The sequence below is a fragment of the Trichechus manatus genome, unplaced genomic scaffold (assembly GCF_000243295.1).
Source record: "Trichechus manatus latirostris isolate Lorelei unplaced genomic scaffold, TriManLat1.0 scaffold00249, whole genome shotgun sequence".
Taxonomy (NCBI): domain Eukaryota; kingdom Metazoa; phylum Chordata; class Mammalia; order Sirenia; family Trichechidae; genus Trichechus; species Trichechus manatus.
In genome coordinates, this window is record NW_004444185.1 from 1172058 (window position 1) to 1194402 (window position 22345).

Consider the following 22345-nt stretch of genomic DNA (forward strand, 5'->3'; position numbering starts at 1 on the left):
TCTAAGCATTCTGGACTAGGGCTTGGGAGAGTTGAGAGAGAAATTGATCATTTAGGTAAACACATCGCTGCCCAAGGCAGCTGGGTGGGGGTACCAACAAGACTATAAAACCTTATACTAGCCTCAGAGAGCAGAAACATCTGCTAAAGCCACAGCGGGCAAGCTGGCCAAGTTCAGCAGCGGGTTAGCCAGGACAGCCCTGTGACCAACGGAAAGGGCCACAGAGGGGAAGAATCAATCATTTAGGCATGAAGGAACAGGAAGAACCAGCAGTGCCATGGGGTGACAACAGCTCAACAGGGCCATACATCAACAAGCCCTTGGGGTTCTCTACTGGTGAGAGGGGCCGTGGGGGGCTCTCCTGCCCCTTTCAGTCCAGGCCTTTGCAGCTCACCGTTCAAACTCCCCATGCCCTCAGATCTTGTCAGCTGTCTGCTCCCATCTCTGCAACTCCAGAACGTGGTGAGGTGTTCTCCTTTTCTCTGAGGACTCTGAGGTTTTAACAATAAGGCACACTCAGCTAGCTCCGCACTCACACGCTGAAACAACTTAAAAGAAACAGATAATTCATTGGCCGGCCAACATTTCTGTTTGAAGAGTTTTCTTTTTCATATCAACACTTCCATGAATTCAGAATTCGATCAACTCCTTGCTGCCCAGTTTGACATTAACAAAACATCAACACTCTGACAACCTGCTGGTGTCAGAGAGGAACATCTTACAACTCTTTGGACTCCACATTCAGACAGGCTTCCAATCCCAATCTTTGATCTCTATTATAAAGCAGTACCAATAGAATATCGTAGAGATTTATGGAACTTTCATTTGAGCTGTTTCACACCTAAAATAACACGAGTGGTTGGGCCAACAGGCAGGGAATTTAGGTTTAGGTTTCAACTGTTTAGGTTTTCTTTTACTTTTAAAACTTAATTCACTTATTTTAAAAGATAACCTTACATTTTGCAATTACATTGTATTTCTCTCCCAGAGAAGATGGTTGAGAGAAATTCACCAGGCAGATATAATGTCCTTCTGAGGACAGGCCTAAGTTCAAGTGGACAGTTACCTCCTGTCCTACCGGAACCATCTTTTGTCAAAAGAAAGAGTTTTTTCATGGGATTTAAATAGTCACTATTTCAAGTTATCCTTCTTCTTGAGTATACCTTTTTTTTAAAAATTGTACTTTAGATGAAGGTTTACAGAACAAATAGTTTCTCATTAAACAGTCAGTACACATATTGTTTTACGACAATGGTTAACAACCCCACGATACGTCAACACTGTCTCTTGTCGATCTTAGGTTCCCTATTACCAGCTTTCCTGTCCTCTCCTGCCTTCTAGTCCTTGTCCCTGGTCTGTTGTGCCCCATTAGTCTCGTTTTGTTTTATGGGGCTGTCTGATCTTCGGCTGAAGGGTGACCCTCGGCAGTCACTTCATTACTGAACTAAAAGGGTGTCCAGGGGCCATACTCTCGGGGTTTCTCCAGTCTGTGAGTATACCTTCTTGCTAACAAGAGTAACCAAATATTATTGTGAGCAAAGTCCCAACAAAAAAGAATTTCATTTAAAAGAGAGTAAGATGGTCTGTTTCACTGTGTACTGTCCAAATCTACTGGATAATTCCTCGAATCAGCTTAGACTGTAATTCCGGCATCAGTCACAGGTCAGAAGGACCAGAATTAAAAGAAACCAGTGCTGCATTCACAACAGATGCGTTAACTCAACCAGCACACCCCTACTCCTGACACACGGCTCCTTCTCCCTTGTGATGAGGCTGGGGGAAAGGATTTTGGCAAACGAGACAGCAGAGTATCTGGAAGGGAAATGTGGCTCCTCCAGCTTTTAAGAAGATCTTTACAGGCAGAGTAAAGTGAAAACAGCAGAAAAGTTCCTGGACACAGTCCTTTCAGAAACAAAAACGAGTAGGAAGAAAGGTCAGAGCAGTGGTTTAAAGGAATCCAAATGCACAGCTGCTGCTGTCCAAGGTTGCGGGCGGTGCTCAGTGCGCCTGCCAGGATGGAGGCAGTCCTGGCAGCAGAGAGACACCGGCCCTTCCTCCACAGCCCTGAGCTCCGAGCTGAGGACTGAGCCCCAGCTCCCCAGTCCCAAGGAGAAATTCTACAACTGTGACAATCACAAAACCAAAATAAAGGGAACAGAGACGGAAGCATGCCTAGTTATTTAAACCAATTTTATTTTTTCATTTTCTTATTTTAAAATAGAATTCCAGGTTAAAAGGAGAACATAGTAGCTGGTTAGGAGAAAGCCACCTACTTAGAGGAAGAGCCTCTAATTGTGTCTAAGACTCTTAAATGTTCAACTCAGAAGCACACAGTTCCACTTTTCCAACTGGGGAGAAGAATTCACATTTACTCACTTGACATGGTCTTTAAAGTTTAGGAGATGACTGTTTTCATTTCTCTTCCATCGTAACATTATGCTTTTATAGATAAAGGAGATGTTGAGGTCTCATCTCCTTTCTCTCAGAGGCCCTGGGCCAGGCAAAGGCTGGGTTTGGCCACCAGCACTTTCGGGCAGGAAGTGAGCATGGGATGTCTCCAACCTGAGGTCATCTAAGTGGAGTTCACGTACAAATTTCAAAACTGTGTTCTCAGGAGGGTCGAGATATGAATGAGGTGCCTGGATTTTGATGTGGTTCCTTTGCGTAGGTACACTGGGTCTATATACCAGAAGGAGCCAAAGTGGAGTGATAGTCACCCCAAAAAAACCTTCAAATTTTTTTACTTATGTTTTTTAAGTATGCCATACATATTGCTGAATGCAGAGATGTGCTGTAACTGCCCCCTCAACATCTTCCAAGCGGCTAAGGGACATCAGAGCTACTAATGGACAAAAGTAAAGTACGTGCTTTAGGGAGAGATGACTGCCCTCTGAAGAAACCAAAACTCTCTCTTAGTGGAGTAAAGGAAGAAGGGTTGTTCTCTGGCGCCAGTAAATCTAGCCCACTCTGAACAGGGGCAATAAACGATGTCCACTGCCTGCAGGCGGCTTTTCGCTTTTATTACCCTCTTTTACCTTTTATTACTCTCCTTTTATTGCCCCTCCCCCTACCTATTCTCTGTACATACTATTTGACACATAGACATGGCTGTCCGATCAGTATTTAATCCTGGGAGAGAAGCACTTAGCTGTTCTCCTCCCCATACGTGAGCCAGGGTGTGCTTGGAGGCGATCCAACCCTGTGGACCAGAGCCTAACTTTGGGGGACCTAGGCTGATGATGATGTGTGCTGTTCTACTCACCCCTCTCCTATTTACTCAGTGACTGATAAACACCTGTTGATCATGCCATTAGAACTGTCTGGTCTGTGCTCGGCTCCAAATGGTTTTTCACTAAGAACTTGTGAATATAGTGACTTTGCACATATAGACAAGGGAACAAGTCATAAATGAAAAGTCTGATGCATTTCCACAAACTGAACGCTCATTTGATAAGCAGCACCCAGATCAAGAGTCCCCAGAATCCCCACTTGGGCCCTCCTTCCCCCAGGGGTAACTACTCTCCTGACTTCTCCTAGCATTTGTTAGCTTTGCCTGTTTTTGAACTTTATATAAATGGAATCATACAGTGTATATCCCTGTGTCGGGTCTCTTTCACCATTACGTTTGCGTTCATTCTCATTATTGTACAGCATGCCACTGAGTGAATATACCATAATTTATCTATTCATTCTACAGTTCAGGAGTACTGGAAGAGTTTCTAGTTTTTTAGCAATTTCGAAAAGTGCTGCAGCACATATTCTTGTACATTCTTTTTGCAATATATGTATGCATTTTGTTGGGTTTGTACTTAGAAGGAGAATTACTGGGCCACGAGGTATGTATGTATTCAGCTTCAAAAGATACTGTCAAACAGTTTTCCAAAGTGGTTGTACCAATTTACCTCCCCACAGTGGTGAGAGCTCCCAGAATTCCACATCCTCACAGACACTTGGTGCTTTGTCTTTTTATTTTAGACATCCTGGTGGGTTCCACAGGTGAGAGTTGGGTTTCCTGTCTTTCTCACACTCTTCCTAGTAAAGCAAATGCCAATGAGTTGTGGCATTGCCAGGTGTCCCAAACTAGAACATACATGGACTCTCTGTCTCCAGCTGCCAAGCAGGTCTTGGTAAACTGGACATAGCATGGAGGAGTAGACAAAGTTGGCAGTGGATGAAGGAGGAGTGGGTGAAGTTGGAAGGTCATGGAGTCAATGACCTTTGGCACTTGCAAAAGTCCAGGGTATAGGTCCTCGAGCTCTTGGTGCTAGCAGATGGTGTGCATGAACATAGAGGAGAGTCAAACAGTGTCTTCCGTGTGGACATCCTTTGTGAGACCCAGGGATGGCTGGAGTATTCCTCATTCCCATCCTTGGCCTGCCAGAAAATCCAGGGCCCTTATAGACAACTCAAGGCTCCTCAGGCATTGGCTGGCTACCCTATGCTCAGGGAGCCCAGAATTGAAGCTACAGTTACTATGGACAGGGATGCTAAATAGAGGAATGAAGAAAATCATGGACAAAGAATGCTGTTGGTAGGAGGGGGTAATAACGACAAAGCTAATTCTTCTGGTACCAGGTTGATAGATCCTCCCTGGCTGTGGACAAGGTCAGGGGGCCATCAACTTGAAAAGTGTTGAACAGGCCCTCCAAAAACACCAACATAAACACAAACTGAAGGCCAGCACTCTGGAGTTGTGCTCCAAGTGAGCTATTCACATAGAGAGCAACGAAATGGTCATGGCCTCAGTTTCCTGTAGATGGGAAGGGAGGTCAGGGAGGAAGCCTAGTGTGTTGATGTTCAGGGACATTTATGGGTCACACGTTTGTGCTACATTCCCTTAAGTCACATATTATCTGCCAAGGCTTGGGCACAGCTATCACTGACTTTGGTGGGACAGGGGTCCAAGAGAAGGTCTTAAACACTTCATTTAAGTTTGAACAGGCCACAGAGGCCACTAGATAGTCTAACACAGGCAAAGTCTTTGGTGTGGAACTCCCCTCCTCAGATGAGGATACTGCTAGCCATGCTTGTTGAATGGTCCCTGAAGGTTCTGGATCTCTTAGGCACCACTGTGCATACAGGCCGCCTACTTCCCATGCCATACTTTGTTCGTTGTAACTGGGTTTGGACCATCGTGCAGCTTCTAACTCAGAATTTCACAGTTCTAATCAACTTCATCTCTCCTTCCTCCCAGTATTCTCATTTCTGAGATGGCAGAAAGCACTTTTATGATGGTTCTGAACACCTAGTATGAGTGGCCGGTAAAGCCAAATCTCTGAAAAAAACCAGCTGTCCAAGTCTCTTGGGGCAGGTGGAGCTCTAGGGTTTTGTCCAAATGTTCTAGGTTGTATGATCCAGAGAGTACTGTTACGAGGCAGGGGAGGGGAAGGGCTAGGTCCTGTAGGGAGGGCCTCCACATATTGAAGACAGATGTGGCAGATGACAGCTCTGGCTCCCATTTGGGACAAGGAAGCCCATCAGGGCTAGCTCCCACCAGAGCGGGAGCAGAGGGTACCAGACAGGGTAACCTCGCCATGGGGTTGATGACATCACTGTCAACTGTCAGGCTGGGCTAGATGTGGGGAGCAAAATTTGGGCTACAGGCAATAGGATCTCCAGCCCCTAAAGGACATGGCTGCAGTCAAGACCTAGAAGAGTTCCTTCTTATTTATTTATTCAATAAAAACCAAAAAAATCTGTTGCCATCAATTTCAACTCATAGCGACCCTATAGAACAGAGCAGAACTGCCCCATAGGGTTTCCAAGGAGTGGCTGGTAGATTCGAACTGCCAGTCTTTTGGTTAGCAGCTGACTGCTTAACCACTGCACCACCAGGGCTCCATTCAATAGAATTTATTTAGAGTAGTTTTAGGTTTACAAAATAATTATGTAAAAAATACAGAGAGTTCCCGAAGACTCTCTCCCCTCTAGTCCCTTTCGACAGGTTAGTTATTGGGGTGGATTAGGTTGGAAACATGAAAGAAACTCTCAGTAACACTGGAAAGATACCAGAAATCTCTGATACTTTTACAGTGTCCTGGAGGACTTCTGTTCCAGAACAGCCGACACCTTGCATGCATCGTGTGGGCACTTTGCTAGAAATTGGAGCCGAGGGATTCTAGAACACACTCTTCTTTGGGTCGGCATGAAGACTGTGCAGTTATGAGTGGTCCAGGACCATGTGTGTGAGGCGAGGAGTGTTGGAGGATCTGTAGAAGGCTGGGCTGGAGAAATAAATGATCACATCAGTTATGATAACCTTTCTGTTCAGTAAAGATTCTGTGGTTTTACTGCTAGCACATGGCTGGGGCACTCAAAGGCCAAATGATATTCTGATTTATTTGACCTGGCAGAGGTATGTCTGGAAGTCCATCTTCCGCATGTCACATGTGCTGCCAGGTATGGTGAGGCCTGGGATCTGAGGAAAGGGTGGGAACCTGGGGTGATGGCCATGTTGAAGCTACAGTTGCCTTGGAAGAAGTGGGCTCCACAGGACATAAGGACAGACTCAGAAACCCTAACAAAGAGGATGCCTCTATTTGTGGAGAGCCTGGGTTTCAGGCTCAAACAGAAAGTACAAGTTGTGGGCCCCAGATGACGTCCTTGGAGTAGGGGCACAGCTCCTCTGTCTCTCTGTCTGAACACTCTCTTGGCAGCTGGTCTGGTAAGTGGGTAACCTGGGCAGTGGTGTGATGGAAGGTGAGGGTATGGCAGAGTGCCACAGGGCCATCTAGTAGGCAGAACTGCCACGGAGTAGCTGGCAAAGTTGTCAGACTTCCAGCTGGGAAAATACAGAATCCAGGGAAACACGACTCTTAAAAAGATCCACTGCTCCCTTTAGTGATGCTGGGATGAGACTCATCCTTCTCTATGGCCAGGGCCCAAGGAGCCCTGTGGCGCAGTGGTTAAGCACTCAGCTGCTAACCAAAAGGTCAGCAGTTTGAACCCACCACCCGCTCCAAGGGAGAAAGATATGGCAGACTGCTTCCATAAAGATTACAGCCTTGGAAACCCTATGGGGCAGCTCTACTCTGTCCTATAGGGTCGCTATGAGTTGAAATCAACTCGATGGCAATAGAATAGAATGGGGTCGGGCTGACGAGCCCTAGGGGTGGGGCCTCTGTAGGGTGAGCAGTACACAGACTCCCAGTGGCCTGCCCTGCCAGAGTCTAGACACAGCACAACCACACAAGGGCCAGCCCATTCTGGGGAACAGTAGGGAGTGAGAGCTCAGATGGCTGGGAGCGTGAGTTTCTCCCTTGTTTAGAAAGGGGTGGGGGAGTGAAGTGAGGTCAGCAATAACTAAGGGAAGAGGAATGCCTGTCTCATAGACGTGTCTTAATGCCCGTGCCAAGACCTATAGGTTGAGAGGTCAGGGCTCGTGGAATCACCTCTCTGGGCCTCTCCAGGATCCTCATGCTGGTGGTTTTCTCACACCTGGAGCTTGGTACCCTGCTAACCAGCTCTGTCTGGAGCAGGCAGCAGGGCAAGCTTCTCCAGGAGTTAGAGAGGCAGTAGCTGGAAGCACAAGGGCCCAAAGCACCAGCTGCACTAAGGTGGGGGGAGAGGCTGAGCTCAGGGCCTGGCTTTTCCTGCACCAGCTGTGTGGGCATGCAAGCCGGTGACAGTGGGAGCTGCCAACCAGACCAGGTAGTGCAGGTAGACTGGGCAGCTGTACCCTCTCCCTAGATGGTGACATTGGAAGTTCCCAGAATGGAGGAGGTTTAGCACTTGGGCTGGTCTCTTGTCCCTGAGAGATAGGAGACAGGCAAAGGGTATTATCCAGCCCCTAGAATGTCATGGTATGTGTGGGTGGGTGGTGGGGATATACCTCTTACCTGAGTGCAGTCAATGAGCAAATACCCAAAGTCAAGTTTTAAGGTGTCGAGACTGGGAGGAGGGAAGGTTCAAGTTAGTGTAGGTAGCAATCCCAAATTATACCACTGAATTCAAGGAGCTCAACAGGAAATGCAAGTCGAGATATAGCCAAAGAGTTAAGATGAGCAGATGAACAAAGAGTGTCAAAGGCGGAGAAAGAAACCTGGAGGAATCCATGAGCTGTAGTGAGTGGGTTAGAAATAACTGTGATCTTTTAGTCGCCATGGTCCCCAGGGCATAGTAGTGTCCAGCAGGTCACTAATGCTCAATAAATACTTGTTAAAGCAATGGATGCTCACAGCTACCTTATGGATGTGCCAGGCACAGGTGCGCAGACTGGAAGGAACGTTTTGAGATGATTGTGTTCAATCACTTCACTTCACAAATGAGCCTACAGAGCCTCAGTGACTTACCAGGACTAGCACAACAGCCTAGGGCTCCTCCTCTCCCTCTGCTTTTCCATCGCTGGGATGCAGTGGTTTATCTTATAAAGGGCAGGTCAGACCCAGATTAGCCCCCCACCCCCACCCCACATCCTTTAGAAGAGGGGTCAGCAAACTTTTTCTTAAAGTGCCATATAGTAAATCTTTTAGGCCTTGTGGGCCATGTGAGCTCTGTGGCAACCACTCCACTCTTCTGCTGTAGTATGAAAGCAGCCATAGACAGGACAGAAATGGGTGTGGCTGTGTTCTAATAAAACTTTATAAAAAACCAGTGGCTGGGGTGGGCTGCACTCTTCTGATGTCTGCTTTGGGGTACGAGTTTGAAAGCAGGTATTTTTTCTCATTTCGTTCTGAAGCTGACCACTTGTCTGATTACTCATGTGGCAGGGTCAGTGTGAAGCCAGAGACGAGCACCCTTGACTTCCTCTGGCCTCTCTTCAGTTTGGTTCCTGTTGAGTATACAGGGGCCTAACAGGAACAAACGCGGTAACAGGGCAAGGACTTTTCTAGAGAAATCTTTTTTTCTTTTTTTAGAATATTGTCATATTTTTACCTTATTAGCAGTGAGAAAAAATGTCTAGACAAGGCTGCTGTTTCTCATGGGTGGTTTTTTTTTTGGGGGGGAAAAGGGAAACAAAACACAGAAGACTTAACCAGAAACACAATTTGCAGTCCGAGAAACTGGAGACTGAGGTTTACCTTCTGCACCAGGTAGACACTGGTGGCCCTCTGGGCAGCCACTCTGTCCAGATCCGATCCTTCGGGAATGAAGTAACTCACGTCAGCGATGTGGACGCCCACTTCGAAGTTGCCTGTGAATGCAGAAGAAGGACCGTCAGCCTGTGGGGAAGACAAGGGCAAGACCTCTGGAGAATCCTTTCCACGGACGCGAGTCCCTCATCGAGGGTGCCGGAACTGAGGTACAGGACTGTATTTTCAGTCTGCTGTGATCAGCACTATTGTTCCATCCCTGACTGTACACCAAAAGATTACAGGAGTTTTATCCCGAATAAACAAGATTAACCATTTTCACAAGATGTTTCCCATTTCCAAAGTTTCTTATCTTTAAGTAAACATCAATGGGCTTGCAAAAGAAGGCCTGGCTTGTTTTGGATGAAGAATAAATCGTTTCAGGCCATTAGAGTAGGTTAATCCGAAAATCCCACACTCAATCCCACCAGCCACAGCACTTATTCAGTCCCACACCTGGCCTCCCTGCCTTGACTCTGCCCCTCTTACTCAGCCCTCCACACTGCTGCTAGTGACCTTTCTAAACAGGGATTCGATGACGTCACTCCTGAGCCTGTTATTCATGTCCTTGCATGATCTTACCCCAATCCACTTTTCGGTCTTGCGACCCATCCTCCACACGCTCTTTATGCAGCTTCATGCGAAACCTCCATCTGCTCCCTGAACTTATCTTACCTCACCCCATTCAGAGGCTCGCTAAAAAAAATAAACAAACAAACCCACTGCCATCCAGTCGCTTCCAACTCACAGAGACCTATAGGACAGAGTAGAACTGCCCCATAGGGTTTCCAAGGTTGTAAATCTTTATGGAAGCAGACTGCCATATCTTTCTCCTGAAGAGCAGCTGGTGAGTTCGAACCTCGGACCTTTCGGTTAGCAGCCAAGCACTTAACCACTGTGCCACCAAGGCTCCTTTTCAGAGGCTTCCTAGGCTCATGCTTTTCCCTGCGCTTGGAATAATCTCCTCAGCAGGATCGGCCTGTCAAAATCCTCCTTATAACGGTCAACTGAAAGAAAATCCCAAAGCAAGAAGAGACTAGCCACCCTGCAGGTATTAAAGGCCCTCATCTGTACCTAGTGGTGGGGGCGTCTCTCCTTCAGAGCTCTCGTCACTGCCAGATCTTACAGCCCATCTTCACCGGCTTCCACCTTCGCTGGCGGCCTCCCTCCCTACAGCGTTTAAGTCAGCAAGGCAGGCCTTCTGTGTAAGGTCCACTGTTGAATGCCCAGGGCCTAGCAGAGTGCCTGGCACACAACAGGCATCAGTAAATACTGGCGGAGTGAATGAATCTATATTGGTTTACTGTCTGTTGTGTTGCCTTTCTGATAAGAGACCTTTCTTTTTTTTTTATCCTTCTGGAACTGCTCTTTCCTCCCTTCCTCGTGGAGTTATCGACAGGCCCTGCCTTCCCTACCAAACCTTCTGCAGAGGTGGTCACACGAGCCAGGCTGATCAAGCCAACTGTGGTGGAACTGCACCTTAAGTGGGGTTGGGAGGAGTGGTTAGGTTATAAATTTAAGGTTAAACCCTGAACATCCCATAAATCATCTATAAAATGTAGTAACGTGTGTATATGTGTGTATGTATATCTATATATGAAAATGCACAAAATGGAGAGGATATAAAAAAAGAGCATGCATGTAAAATAAATACATGGTTTGAAGAGCACAGCCTGGGTGGACAGAAGCAAGCTGAAGATACGAGCACAGAGGTGAGTTTGCGTACATGTAATTGTGCTCGAGGCAATGCTGCTGTATCCCATCTCTGTTTACAGTGACTGGTCCAGGCATAGGTATGCGACCCAGGTAGACTTCTTCTGAGTCTGTTTTCAGGATTGATACAGACTTTAGGAAAGAAGGTCTTTGTCCTGGGATTCCAGACACTAAAGACCATGTAAGCCTGGAGTGCCAGGAAACAGCTTTGCCACATAATTGTGTCAATACCGGAAAAAACAGGTCTAAGAAATAGAGAATCATGATGACCTCGTTTGAACTCTGGGATCCAGCTGAACCTGAAAGTAGTCTACTGGTGAACTCGGCAGTTCACAAAGCAATTGATTCCCTCCTGGTTATGACTCACTCGAAGAGTCTTGACGGGTCTACACGTTGGCTCAGAATGGCTCATTAACACAGCTCTAAGGTATCATGCACTGTATCTGCAAATTCTGCAGCTACTTCTTATCCTCCTACTCCTTTTTCACAGGGGGATCATTCTTCCCTCATTTTTTAAAATAAAAAAATGATTAAACACTGGGTGCTTAAAATAAGGGGTTCAGACCAGCAGAATTTCCAATTCCCCATAGCCCCACACCCAGAGACCACCCTCCTACCAGGCACTCAGACCCTTGAGTTTTCCTGCCCAATCCTGTAACATTAATCCATTAGGGAAAACTCAAGTCCACCTAAGAGGTCCCGGCTGCGGTGGGATAATTGATAGACCTGTTTCCTACAGAGGAAAGGGCGGTTTGCAAAGCTGGAGAAAGCTGTGTGGCTCCGAGTTCAGCTGCCTCAGTTCTGGGCACTGCAGTTGCTGGGTCGCTGGGAGCAGTGAAACCTGCCGGGTGGTGATCAAGGAAGCCAATCCCAAGGGACTGCGGCTAGAAGTCTCAGACAGATCAAATTCCAGGTTTGCTATCACAAGTATCTAAAACCAACACTCGGAGAAGTAAAATAAAGTGTCTTCTGTTTAAGTCAGAACTATAATATATTGGCCTCACAGGTAAATACTGACTAAAGGAAAAGAGAGAAGATTATTATATCATGATACAAACCATAATTTTAAATTCAGTTTGTATGTTGTTACTACAAATGAACTTTCTGTCCTTAGTCAAAATTGACAAACTGACGAAGAGTTTATTACAGGAGATAAAACACAAAGGAGGCCAATCAAAACACATTCGAGAAGCTTAAATTTCCCTCAGCATTCCCAGCAGAGGCTGCACAACCAGCACAGAGAAGCGCTCTTATTCTCTGCTTTGGACCTTTTTTATGGAAACGCTAAGTAAATATTTTATTACATATATTTACATAATGTGAACTTGCAGAACTCTTGAGCTAGGGGCACTGAAGTTTTTATTCACTGAAAGAGACAACGTAAATCCAAAAGGCTATATAGCATATGCTGCTGAATCGTTTAGGATGAATGTGGTGTTTTTTTAAAAAAAGTACTCTTCCATAGAAAAACCGTCTTTTAAAATTTTTTAACACTTGAAAAGTTTCACCTCCTGAGCTGAGGAGAGCCCTGTGAGCCTGGAAGCACAGTGGGAGCAGAAAGAGCTGGAGTCCCCAAGCAGAGCATGCTGGGCTCCCTCTGCACTGGGTCCACGTGCTCCGATGGACACAAATACTCCTCTGAGTGAACTGAGAGGATATCAGAACAGCTTCATCCAGTGAAAACATGAACAGAATCTAAAGCAGGGCTTGGAGACCAGCTCTTCGAAGCCAGCCTCCAGCCAGCTCAGCCACTTCCCAACAGCATCCCTGCCAGGTGGTCCTTGCCATATCCTCAACAATGGGGAGCTCACATCTTCTTGAAGCCACTTACTCTCTTTCTGAAGAGCTCTGGCTGTGAGACGAGCTTCCTCACGCCGGTCCATGATCCATGGAGATGGAGTCCGGAGTCCGCCTGCACCAGGCACACAGAGCTCCTCTTCAAGGAGCTCACAGTCTAATGGGATGGGTAGATCCACCACTGTAATGACAGTGTGGCCTTTCCAGGGCTACGGCAGAGGAAGTTACGAGTGTATGGGAGTTACCTGAGCTGAAATCTGTTTTACTTCAGTAAGAACATATGTGAAAGTGCTCTGTAATCTGTAACAACTATACGGATGTAGTGACAACAATGATAATAATAAAAATGACAATAAGGATGTTGTTGTTAGGTGCTGTGGTGTCGGTTCCAACTCATAGCAACTGAACAGGACGAAACACTGCCCAGTCCTGCGACATCCTCACAATCGTTGCTATGCTTGAGCCCGTTGTTGCAGCCACTGTGTCAATCCATCTCAGTGAGGGTCTTCCCTTTTTCACTGACCCTCTGCTTTACCAAGCATGATGTCCTTCTCCAGGGCTGGTCCCTCCTGATAACACATGAGATGAAGTCTCACCATCCTTAATTCTAAGGAGCATTCTGGTTGTAGTTCTTCCAGGATGGATCTGTTCATTCTTCTGGTACTCCATGGTATATTCAACATTTTCCATCAACACCATAACTCAAAGGTGTCAATTCTTCGGTTTTCCTTATTCATTGTCCAGCTTTTAAATGTATATGAGGCAACTGAAAACACCATGGCTTGGGTCAGGAGCTCATTAATCCTTAAAGTTAACATCTTTAAGGACAGCAGTACCAAAAAAAACAAACCAAATCCATTGCTGTCGAGTCAGTTCTGACTCGTAGTGACCCTACTGGATGGAGTAGAACTGTCCCATAAGGTTTCCAAGGAGTGGCTGGTGGATTCAAACTGCTGACCTTTTGGTTAGCAGCCAAGCTTGTAACCACTGCGCCACCAGGGCTTCACAGGATAGCAGTAGCAACCATTTATTAAACATCTACTCTGTGCCTGAAGGAGCCCTGGTGGCACGGTGGTTAAGCACTCAGCAGCTAACCTAAAGGCTGGCAGTTGGAACCCACCAGCTGCTCTGCGGGAGAAAGATGTGGCTGTCTGCTTCCATAAAGATTACAGCCTTGGAAACCCTATAGGAAAGTTCTACTTTGTCCTACAGGGTCCCTATGAGTTAGAATGGACTCAATGGCAATGGGTTTTTTCTACTCTGTGTTAGGGGCTCCACGCATATTAATGTAATTTTTACAATAGCCATGCAAAACATATGTCACAGATGGATCATCTGAGGTCCAGAGAGGCTCCAGGTCTCTTGTCCAAGGTTACCTGGCTAGTAAGTGACAAAGCATGGGTTCGAAACCACTATCACTGTAACTCCAGGACAAGGTGAAACAACCCAATTTGTCTTCCGAGTGGGCCACCTCTCCACATTCTTCCCTATCTCTCGTGGTTCAGGGGAAGCCATACTCTTGACTATGGATTCAAAAGTTCTGTCAGGGACTTCCCCAGCTTTGTTCACAGTCACACACCTGTCTCTGTAAGCTCGTTTGGTCCCACTGTCAACCACCATAGCCACTTGTAGCAGGGCGTGATTATGGAACAACCACTAAGCCATCAACTCTACTTCTATTTAATCATAAGTTCTTAAGATCACAACACTTCCTTTTTAAATTTCTAACTTACAGTCATCTTTAACTGGTAGCAAAGGGACTGTCCTAAGCACTCGGAAGGCCTGTGGCAGAAGTGAGAGTGACCAGGGTTGCCCCCATCATAGGTGGGACTGCCACAGGCTTCCCTTCCATGAGCTCAGTGCCTTCCACACTTCGGTGACTTGATTTCCTGAGTTCCCCCTTTATCCACTGCCAAGACTGGACAGCGGTCAGAAAGGCTCTTCTCCACCCTGGTGGGAAGCTCTTTCCTAACAGAAAACAATGTTACCTGCGAAGCCTGTAAGCCCATTCAATTCAGAATGGAGGTGAACAACGGTGCTAAAGGTACCTCACCAAGGAAAAAGAACCGCTTTGTCCAGATCACCAATCACCTTTGTGCCATTAAACCCCAACCTTTGGAGACCTGCCTTGCCCTGACCTTATAGCAGTTTCTGAGGCCTGGCAACTTCTTCCTCTTGAAACTCTTCCTTTGGCCTCTGACCTCTCTGGCTGCTCCTTCTCAGGCTCCTCTTCCTCCCCTTGTCCTACATGCTGCAGTCCTATAAGTTCTGCTCCAGGCTGCCCTCTCTTCTAATTCTACTCTCTCCCTGGATTGTCTTATCCACTGCCAGAGGCCAAACTCCAACCCCTAGCCAAACCATTTCTCTCCCTGTGTTCCTGATCCCAGGAAGTAGGATTACCTTCACCCAAGTGCCTAAACCAGAAAGAAACTGAGGACTTTCTCAGCCCTGTGTTGACCAACAACTCTGACCTCTACCTCCTAGAGGTCTCTCAGATCTGCCCATATTGCCTCTTACCCACCATCACCACCTTGGCCGGGGCTGCCATTGTGTCTTTTGAGGAAGACCTAACGACCTCCTTATTGGTCTTCCTGCACATTCTTCTCTCCTTAAATCCATTTTCTACACTGAAGCAAGTGCTCTTTCCAAAACGCAAACCTGCCTTTGCAAGCCCTCTGGGGCTCCTGCTGCCTAAGGATGCAGCCCCGACCTGGCTGACAAGATCTCCCTAGTCCTTCGCCTCATTTCTTCCACTCCGGCATGCTATGCTCTATCATGCTCACAATGGGGCAGTGCTGGCCATTAGGGCAGGATATAATTCTTTATCCTGTGGGCCTGTCCCAAGAATGGTTCATTTTCCTGGCCCTTACCCCTTACACACCAGTTACACCACCCCCATCACTGTGTAGGAACTTTCCAGAGCTGCTCAAACATATCACGCTCTTTCACCTTTAGGTTCTCCCTGTGCAGGGTGCTCTTCAGGGTTTCTCCTCCTGATGACTCCTACTGGTCCTGCAGACCACCACGTAAAGCCTACTCCCTCTGGTAAGCCTTCCCTGGGGCTCCCCTCAGGTTCAACCCCTCTTCTCTGTCTTCCTGTGGCTCCTTCTACCGCCCCCCCCGCCCACACACACAGCTCAAAACTGCTTACTGCACATATGACAAGTGGTATCTCTCCAATGTCCGTAAGCAGCATGAAGGACGGGGAAAGCGTGTCTGACATTTACTGAATGAACAAAAAATAACAAAAATACAGGGCAGACTCACTGACACTCTGGGTTAAAAGGTTGAAAAGAGATTCTAAACACTGCCTGGCTAACTGCCCATGCAGGGTCTGAGTCCCCACACCAGTCTGCCAAGCAAGTCTCCAGCCTGTGCTGACATACTTCAGGTGACTTAGAAGTCACTACTTCCCAGGGTAGCCCGCTCCATCCTCAGGTAGCAATCACAGTTAAAACTTTCTCCCTTTTTAAGGCCAAAATCTGTCTTTCTAGAGTTTTCACTTATTGGTCCTAGTTCTACCCCATGGGGCTGCCCAGAACAAGCCCATCTCCTCAGGCTCTGCAGGAGAAAGATGTGGCAATCTGCTTCTGGAATGATTTACATCCTTAGAAACCCTATGGGGCAGTTCTTCTCTGTCTTACAGGGTCGCTATGAGTTGGAATCAGCTCGAAGGCAGTAGGATGTGGCAGGCACTTTTCTAGGCACTGAGACACAGGAGTGAACAAGACTGACATAGTCCCTTCTCTTGTGGAGCTTACATTCTAGTGGAGAGTGAAAGACAATAAACAAACGACAAGATTATGGAAGATAGCAAAAAGGACTTTGAAGAAAATAAGATGGGGTGACATGATAAGAATGCCCGGAGCCTACCTTAGATTGAGTTAGAAAAAGTCCTTCTGAGGAAACAAACTGAGACCTGTGTGTCTAAAAAGGCCCATATCACGTGATGGCATGAGGGGACAGCATTCCAGGCAGGATAATCACTAGAGAAAAGAGCCAAAGCTGGGAGCAAGCATGGTGTGTCTGAGGAATAGAAAGAAGGCTGAGAAGAAGAGAACTGGAAGCTGTGTGGCTAGTGACGTAGACAGGGACCCGATGGAAGATGCCCTGCGGGGCCAGGATGAAGCGTTCAGGATTTTATTTCAAGTACAATGAGAAGCCACTGCAGACTTTTAATTGAATACACCATATTCACTCTCTCACTTTGTGGCGTTCCTCATCCTGTATAGCATGGTACTGTTAGAGTAGCCTAAGGTCACACTGAACTGAAAACGATGAGCCTGAAGGAGACCACACTCTCCTAGGAACGGCACTCGTAGGAGAACAAATTAAACTAATCCCTCAGAGAAGTAATATGTTTTGTTAACAAAGGTAGATGATGAAAAGAAGCATAACCTCCTGGACGCCCTGACAGATGCAACAGATGTTGGGTCTCCCTTCCTAAGACTGGTTTCCATGCAGCCTGTGATGGGAACACAATGCTTGTGCTGGGGTAACTCCTTCGACCTCGTGGCCTGTCTTCCCGACACATGAGCCCTAAGAGAGAAAGCAGTGCTCTGGAAGCTCAGAGAGGGTAATTCAATCGAGAGGACTGCGATGAAAGGGAGACCGTCCAGACATCTTCAGCAGTGATGCAGGCCCTCGCCTTAGTTTGTTCCCATTGAATTTTCGAGACAGATTCCATAGCTGAAAAACAACTGGGCTTGGATTACCTTGCGGCTACACAATAAACTCCACCTTTTAGCTGGGTAAGCAAATTCCCTCCGACTCTGGTGGAAACACTGATTGGGTTGCTAGGTAAGAGGGATAACTTAACCTCTGATGTCTTCCAGTTCTGTGTGGTATCTGGTTATGTAATCTCACACAAAAGTTGACCACTGGTACGGCAAGCCATGGCAGGGCTCCACGGCCATGACGTGGTGGTTTCAGGAGATTTCATAAACTTACAAAGGGGCAAAGTGAAACAATTATGGGGTAAATAAGTCTGAATGCACTGTCAGGTACCCATGTATTGAGGAGGGGGTTGTACAAGGTGATCCCTAAGGTTCCTCTGCAGGCCAGGATTTGAGGAGTCTGTGATTTTTTTTTTTCCCCCCTGGGTCATGCAGCAAAGGGTTAAATGAGGACCTCTAGTTACAAACTCCTTAACTGGTGAGCTCACTTTCTGGAACTAAGCAACTTAAAGAGTCTTTTTCCTTCATTATTACAAAGGGCTCTATCAATCTGCAAGTACTCAACTAAACTGCCCACACAGCAATTTTTGCCATGTTCAATCTAATTCTCAGGAATCTAAGTTTAAATTTATATGAACAGCATGGAAGAGGAACACCCAGGTAGTAAATTCCACTTTTCCGCTTCCAAATGATTTGAGCAATAGCCTCCTTCATTAACAGGAAAGAGAATGAGGAGCTGAACATGTGAGGCTGGCAGACCCAACGTCTGGGAATTTCCAGGCATTTCTGGAGTGAGTGGGGAAGCCCAAGTCAGCTGTTCAGGCCTGGGACAGACAGCCGAGCCCAGCACGGCAAGGGCTCTGAGTAGGACAGCGGGGCCTTCCTCAGTGCCAAAAGAAAGTGAAGTCAGAGGGGGCGACAAGGACCCTTGAAGGCAGCTAAAAAGTGAGCAGGTCAAAATAATAAGGGCTGGGGGTTGGCAGATGGGTGTGAATGGTGCGGGTTTGGCCATGGTTTGATGGTTACAAGGCTGGGTGGGTGATGGGAACAAGGGATTTCATTATACTATTACTCTATCTACTTTTGTGCATGCTCAAAGTTCTCCATCCAAAAATTTAAAAAAAAGAAAAAAAAGCTAGTAGACGCTGAGCCAAGGTAAGAAAAAAGTTTAAAAAGGGCAAATCCAGTTAAGTAAAACTAGCTATGAGTTTTAGAAGACCAGTCAATAGAGACAGAAGAGAAAGTAACTGCTTAAGAAGAGCAGAATGAAAAGGTCCCCAGTGGTGATTTCTAGAGCATGTGGAGTATGGGGCTGTTCTTTTCTACATCATACATGTTTATAATGTTTTCAGCTCTCAAAAACCGGAAAAAGCAACACAGACGAGTATAAAATAAAACACGCAAGCCTGGCTTAAAGCTGCCTGGAAAGAAACATATCAAGATGGTAACAATGGTTTCTCTGAGTGGTAGGGTTAGGAAGTTTTCTTTTTGCTTATATGCTGTATCTAATTTTTCTATCATAAATGTGTTACCTGTTTAATAGGATTTTTTTTTTAATAAAAAGCAACAAAATGCTGTGTCCCCTCCATGTGTGCCTCTAGCCCTCGTCTCATCACCCCCCACCCCTTGGACCCCAACGACACTCAGATCAGAAAAAGCATCACTGGCCAGCCTGGGTGGGGCGGGCGCACTGAGAGAGGGTGATGACTTATGTGACAGCCTGCCTGGCTGAACATGGCACTAAAGCACTTTGCAGGCAAATTCAGTAAATGAAATAGCAAGAACTGGACATCTGTCTTCTGAATAGCAAACAACTATTTTCAAGCCAGAAAGAAACGTTAATGCAGCACAGAGCAGCCTGTGGTGTTAGCCATCACTTCAGAGGCACCAGTGGGTCTGGCTGGCACGGGAATGGCTCTTTCTCACGTCTGCAGGTGAGCAGGGAGCAGTTGTACGATCCCAGCAGAATGGTTTCCCAGATGTAGGCTTGAAAATGGAATTTTAGCATACATCCCCACTCAACTGTGGATTTTCTCATTTTACAAAGACTCTCTGTTTAATTAACAAACCATAATTACTAACCTCTAATGGCCAAATACAGAAGAGATGTACAATTCTGAGAAGGTTTTAAAGAAATATAAACATTTACAAGTATTTAAATACTTACTCACTAAATGTTAACAGTTATCAACCACTGCTTAACCCAATTCCAGGCTTCCTATCAAATGAAATTAAAACACCTTTCATATTCACCTTGACTTCTGAGAGGCAAAAGCTCACTGCTTTATATTCTGGTGACAAAAGCCCTTAACGGCTTCTGCACATTTTGGAGAAGCCTTTTGGGATTGTTATTACTTTCTCACCATGCCAATTAGCTCTTTTTGGACCTAATTACCCACTATCATTACTTAATCTCTTTGCATGAAGGAGAAACTGTTTTCTGCTTCCCTGAGGCTTCACAAAAGTTTACAAAAAATCATACTATAATTTATGCCCCCTACATGTCTGTCAGTTTGTCGTACTGTGGGGGCTTGCGTGTTGCTGTGATGCTGGAAGCTATGCTACCCATATTCAGATACCAGCAAGGTCACCCATGGTGGACAGATTTCAGCTGAGCTTCCAGACGAAGACAGACTAGGAAGAAGGACCCGGTAGTCTACTTCTGAGAAGAATTAGCCGGTGAAAACCTTATGAATAGCAGTTGAACATTGTCTGATACAGTGCTGGAAGATGAGCCCCTCAGGTTGGAAGGCACTCAAAAGACGACTAGGGAAGAGCTGCCTCCTCAAAGTAGAGTCGATCTTAATGACGTGGATGGAGTCAAGCTTTCAGGACCTTCATTTGATGATGTGGCACAACTCAAAATGAGAAGAGACAGCTGCAAACATCCACAAATAATCGGAATATGGAATGTATGAAGTATGAATCTAAGAAAACTGGAAATAGTCAAAAATGAAACGGAATGCATAAATATCGATATCCTAGGCATTAGTGAGCTGAAATGGACCGGTATTGGCCATTCTGAATCGGACAATCATATGGTCTACTATGCCGTAAGTGACAACTTCAAGAGGAATGGCGTTGCATTCATCATCAAACAGAACATTTTCAACATCTATCCTGAAGTACAACGCTGTCAGGGATAGGATAATATCCATATGCCTACAAGGAAGACTAGTTAATACAACTATTATTCAAATTTGCGCAACAACCACTAAGGCCAAACATGAAGAAACTAAAGATTTTTACCAGTTTCTGCAGTCTGAAATTGATCGAACTTGCAATCAGGATGCACTGACAATTACTGGTGATTGGAATGCGAAAGTTGGAAACAAACAAGAAGGGTCAGTAGTTGGAAAACATGGCCTAGGTGATAGAAACCATGTGGGAGATCACATGATAGAATTTTGCAAGACCAACAACTTCTTCATTACGAATACCTTTTTTCAACAACATAAATGGCGACTGTACACTTGGACCTTGCCAGATGGAATACACAGGAATCAAATCGACTACATCTGTGGAAAGAGACAATGTAAAACTCAATTTCACCAGTCAGAACAAGGCCAGGGGCCAACTGCGGAACAGACCATCAACTGTCCATATGCAAATTCAAGTTGAAGCTGAATAAAATTAGAACAGGTCCACAGGAGCCAAAGTGCAACTATCTCAAGAATAGATTTGACGCGTTGAACACCAATAACCAAAGCCCAGACGAGCTGTGGAATGACATCAAGGACATCATACATGAAGAAAGTAAGGGGTCATTAAACAGACAGAAAAGAAAGAAAAGGCCAAAATGGATGTCCGAAGAGACTCAGACAGTTGCTCTTGAACGTTGAGTAGCTAAAGTGAATGGAAGAAATGATGAAGTAAAAGAGCTGAACAGAAGATTTCAAAGGGTGGCTCGAGAAAACAAAGTAAAGTATTATAATGACATGTGCAAAGACCTGGAGTTAGAAAATCAAAAGGAAAGAACACGCTCGGCATTCCTCAAGTTGAAAGAACTGAAGAAAAACAAGCCTCGAGTTGCAATACTGAGGAATTCTACAGGGAAAATATTAAATGACACAGAAAGCATCAAAAGAAGATGGAAGGAATACAGAGTCACTATACCAGAAAGAACTGGTCAACGTTCAACTGTTTCAGGAGGTAGCATATGATTAGGAACTGATGGTCTGGAAGGAAGAAGTCCAAGCTGCACTGAAGGCACTGGCAAAAAACAAGGCTCCAGGAATTGACCGAATACCAACTGAGATGTTTCAACAAATGGATGCAGCCCTGGAAGTGCTCACTCATCCATGCCAAGAAATTTGGAAGACAGCTACCTGGCCAACTGCCTGGAAGAGATCCATATTCATGCCCATTCCAAAGAAAGGTGATGCAATAGAACATGGAAATTATCGAACAATATCATTAATATCACACGAATGTAAAATTTTGCTGAAGATAATTCAAGAAAAGTTGCAGCAGTACATTGACACAGAACTGTCAGAAATTCAAGGCGGATTCAGAAGAGGACGTGGAACAAGGGATATCATTGCTGATGTCAGATGGATCCTGGCTGAAAGTAGAGAATACCAGAAAGATGTTTACCTGTGTTTTTTGACTATACAAAGGCGTTTGACTGTGTGGATCATAACAAATTATGGATAACACTGTGAAGAACGCGAATTCCAGACCACTTAAGTGCGCTCATGAGGAACCTGTACACAGATCAAGAGGCAGTTGCTGGAACAGAACAAGGGGATACTGTGTGGTTTAAAGTCACGAAAGGTGTGCATCACGGTTGTATCCTTTCACCATACCTATTCAATATGTATGCTGAGCAAATAATCTGAGAAGCTGGACTAATACGAAGAAGAACGGGGTGTCAGGATTGGAGGAAAGCTCATTAACAACCTGCGTTATGCAGATGACACAACCTTGCTTGCTGAAAGTGAAGAGGACATGAAGCATTACTGATGAAAATCAAAGACTATAGACTTCAGTATGGATTACACTTCAACATAAAGAAAACAAAAATCCTCACAACTGGACCAATAAGCAACATCATGATAAACGGAGAAAAGACTGAAGTTGTCAAGG

The 22345-nt window shown here is 45.8% G+C and overlaps 1 protein-coding gene across 1 annotated transcript in view; it reads right to left on the reverse strand.

Moving 5' to 3' along the window:
• Window positions 1-6337: 6337 nt before the first annotated feature.
• Window positions 6338-22345, reverse strand: part of LOC111819030 (DIS3-like exonuclease 2) — a 102205-nt gene continuing 86197 nt past the window's right edge. Inside the window, exons 3-4 of the mRNA XM_023724513.1 lie at window positions 9021-9133; window positions 6338-6418 (exon numbers count right to left, since the gene is read on the reverse strand). Of these exons, the coding sequence (XP_023580281.1) occupies window positions 6338-6418; window positions 9021-9133 (194 nt within the window). The remainder of the gene's footprint in view (window positions 6419-9020; window positions 9134-22345) is intronic.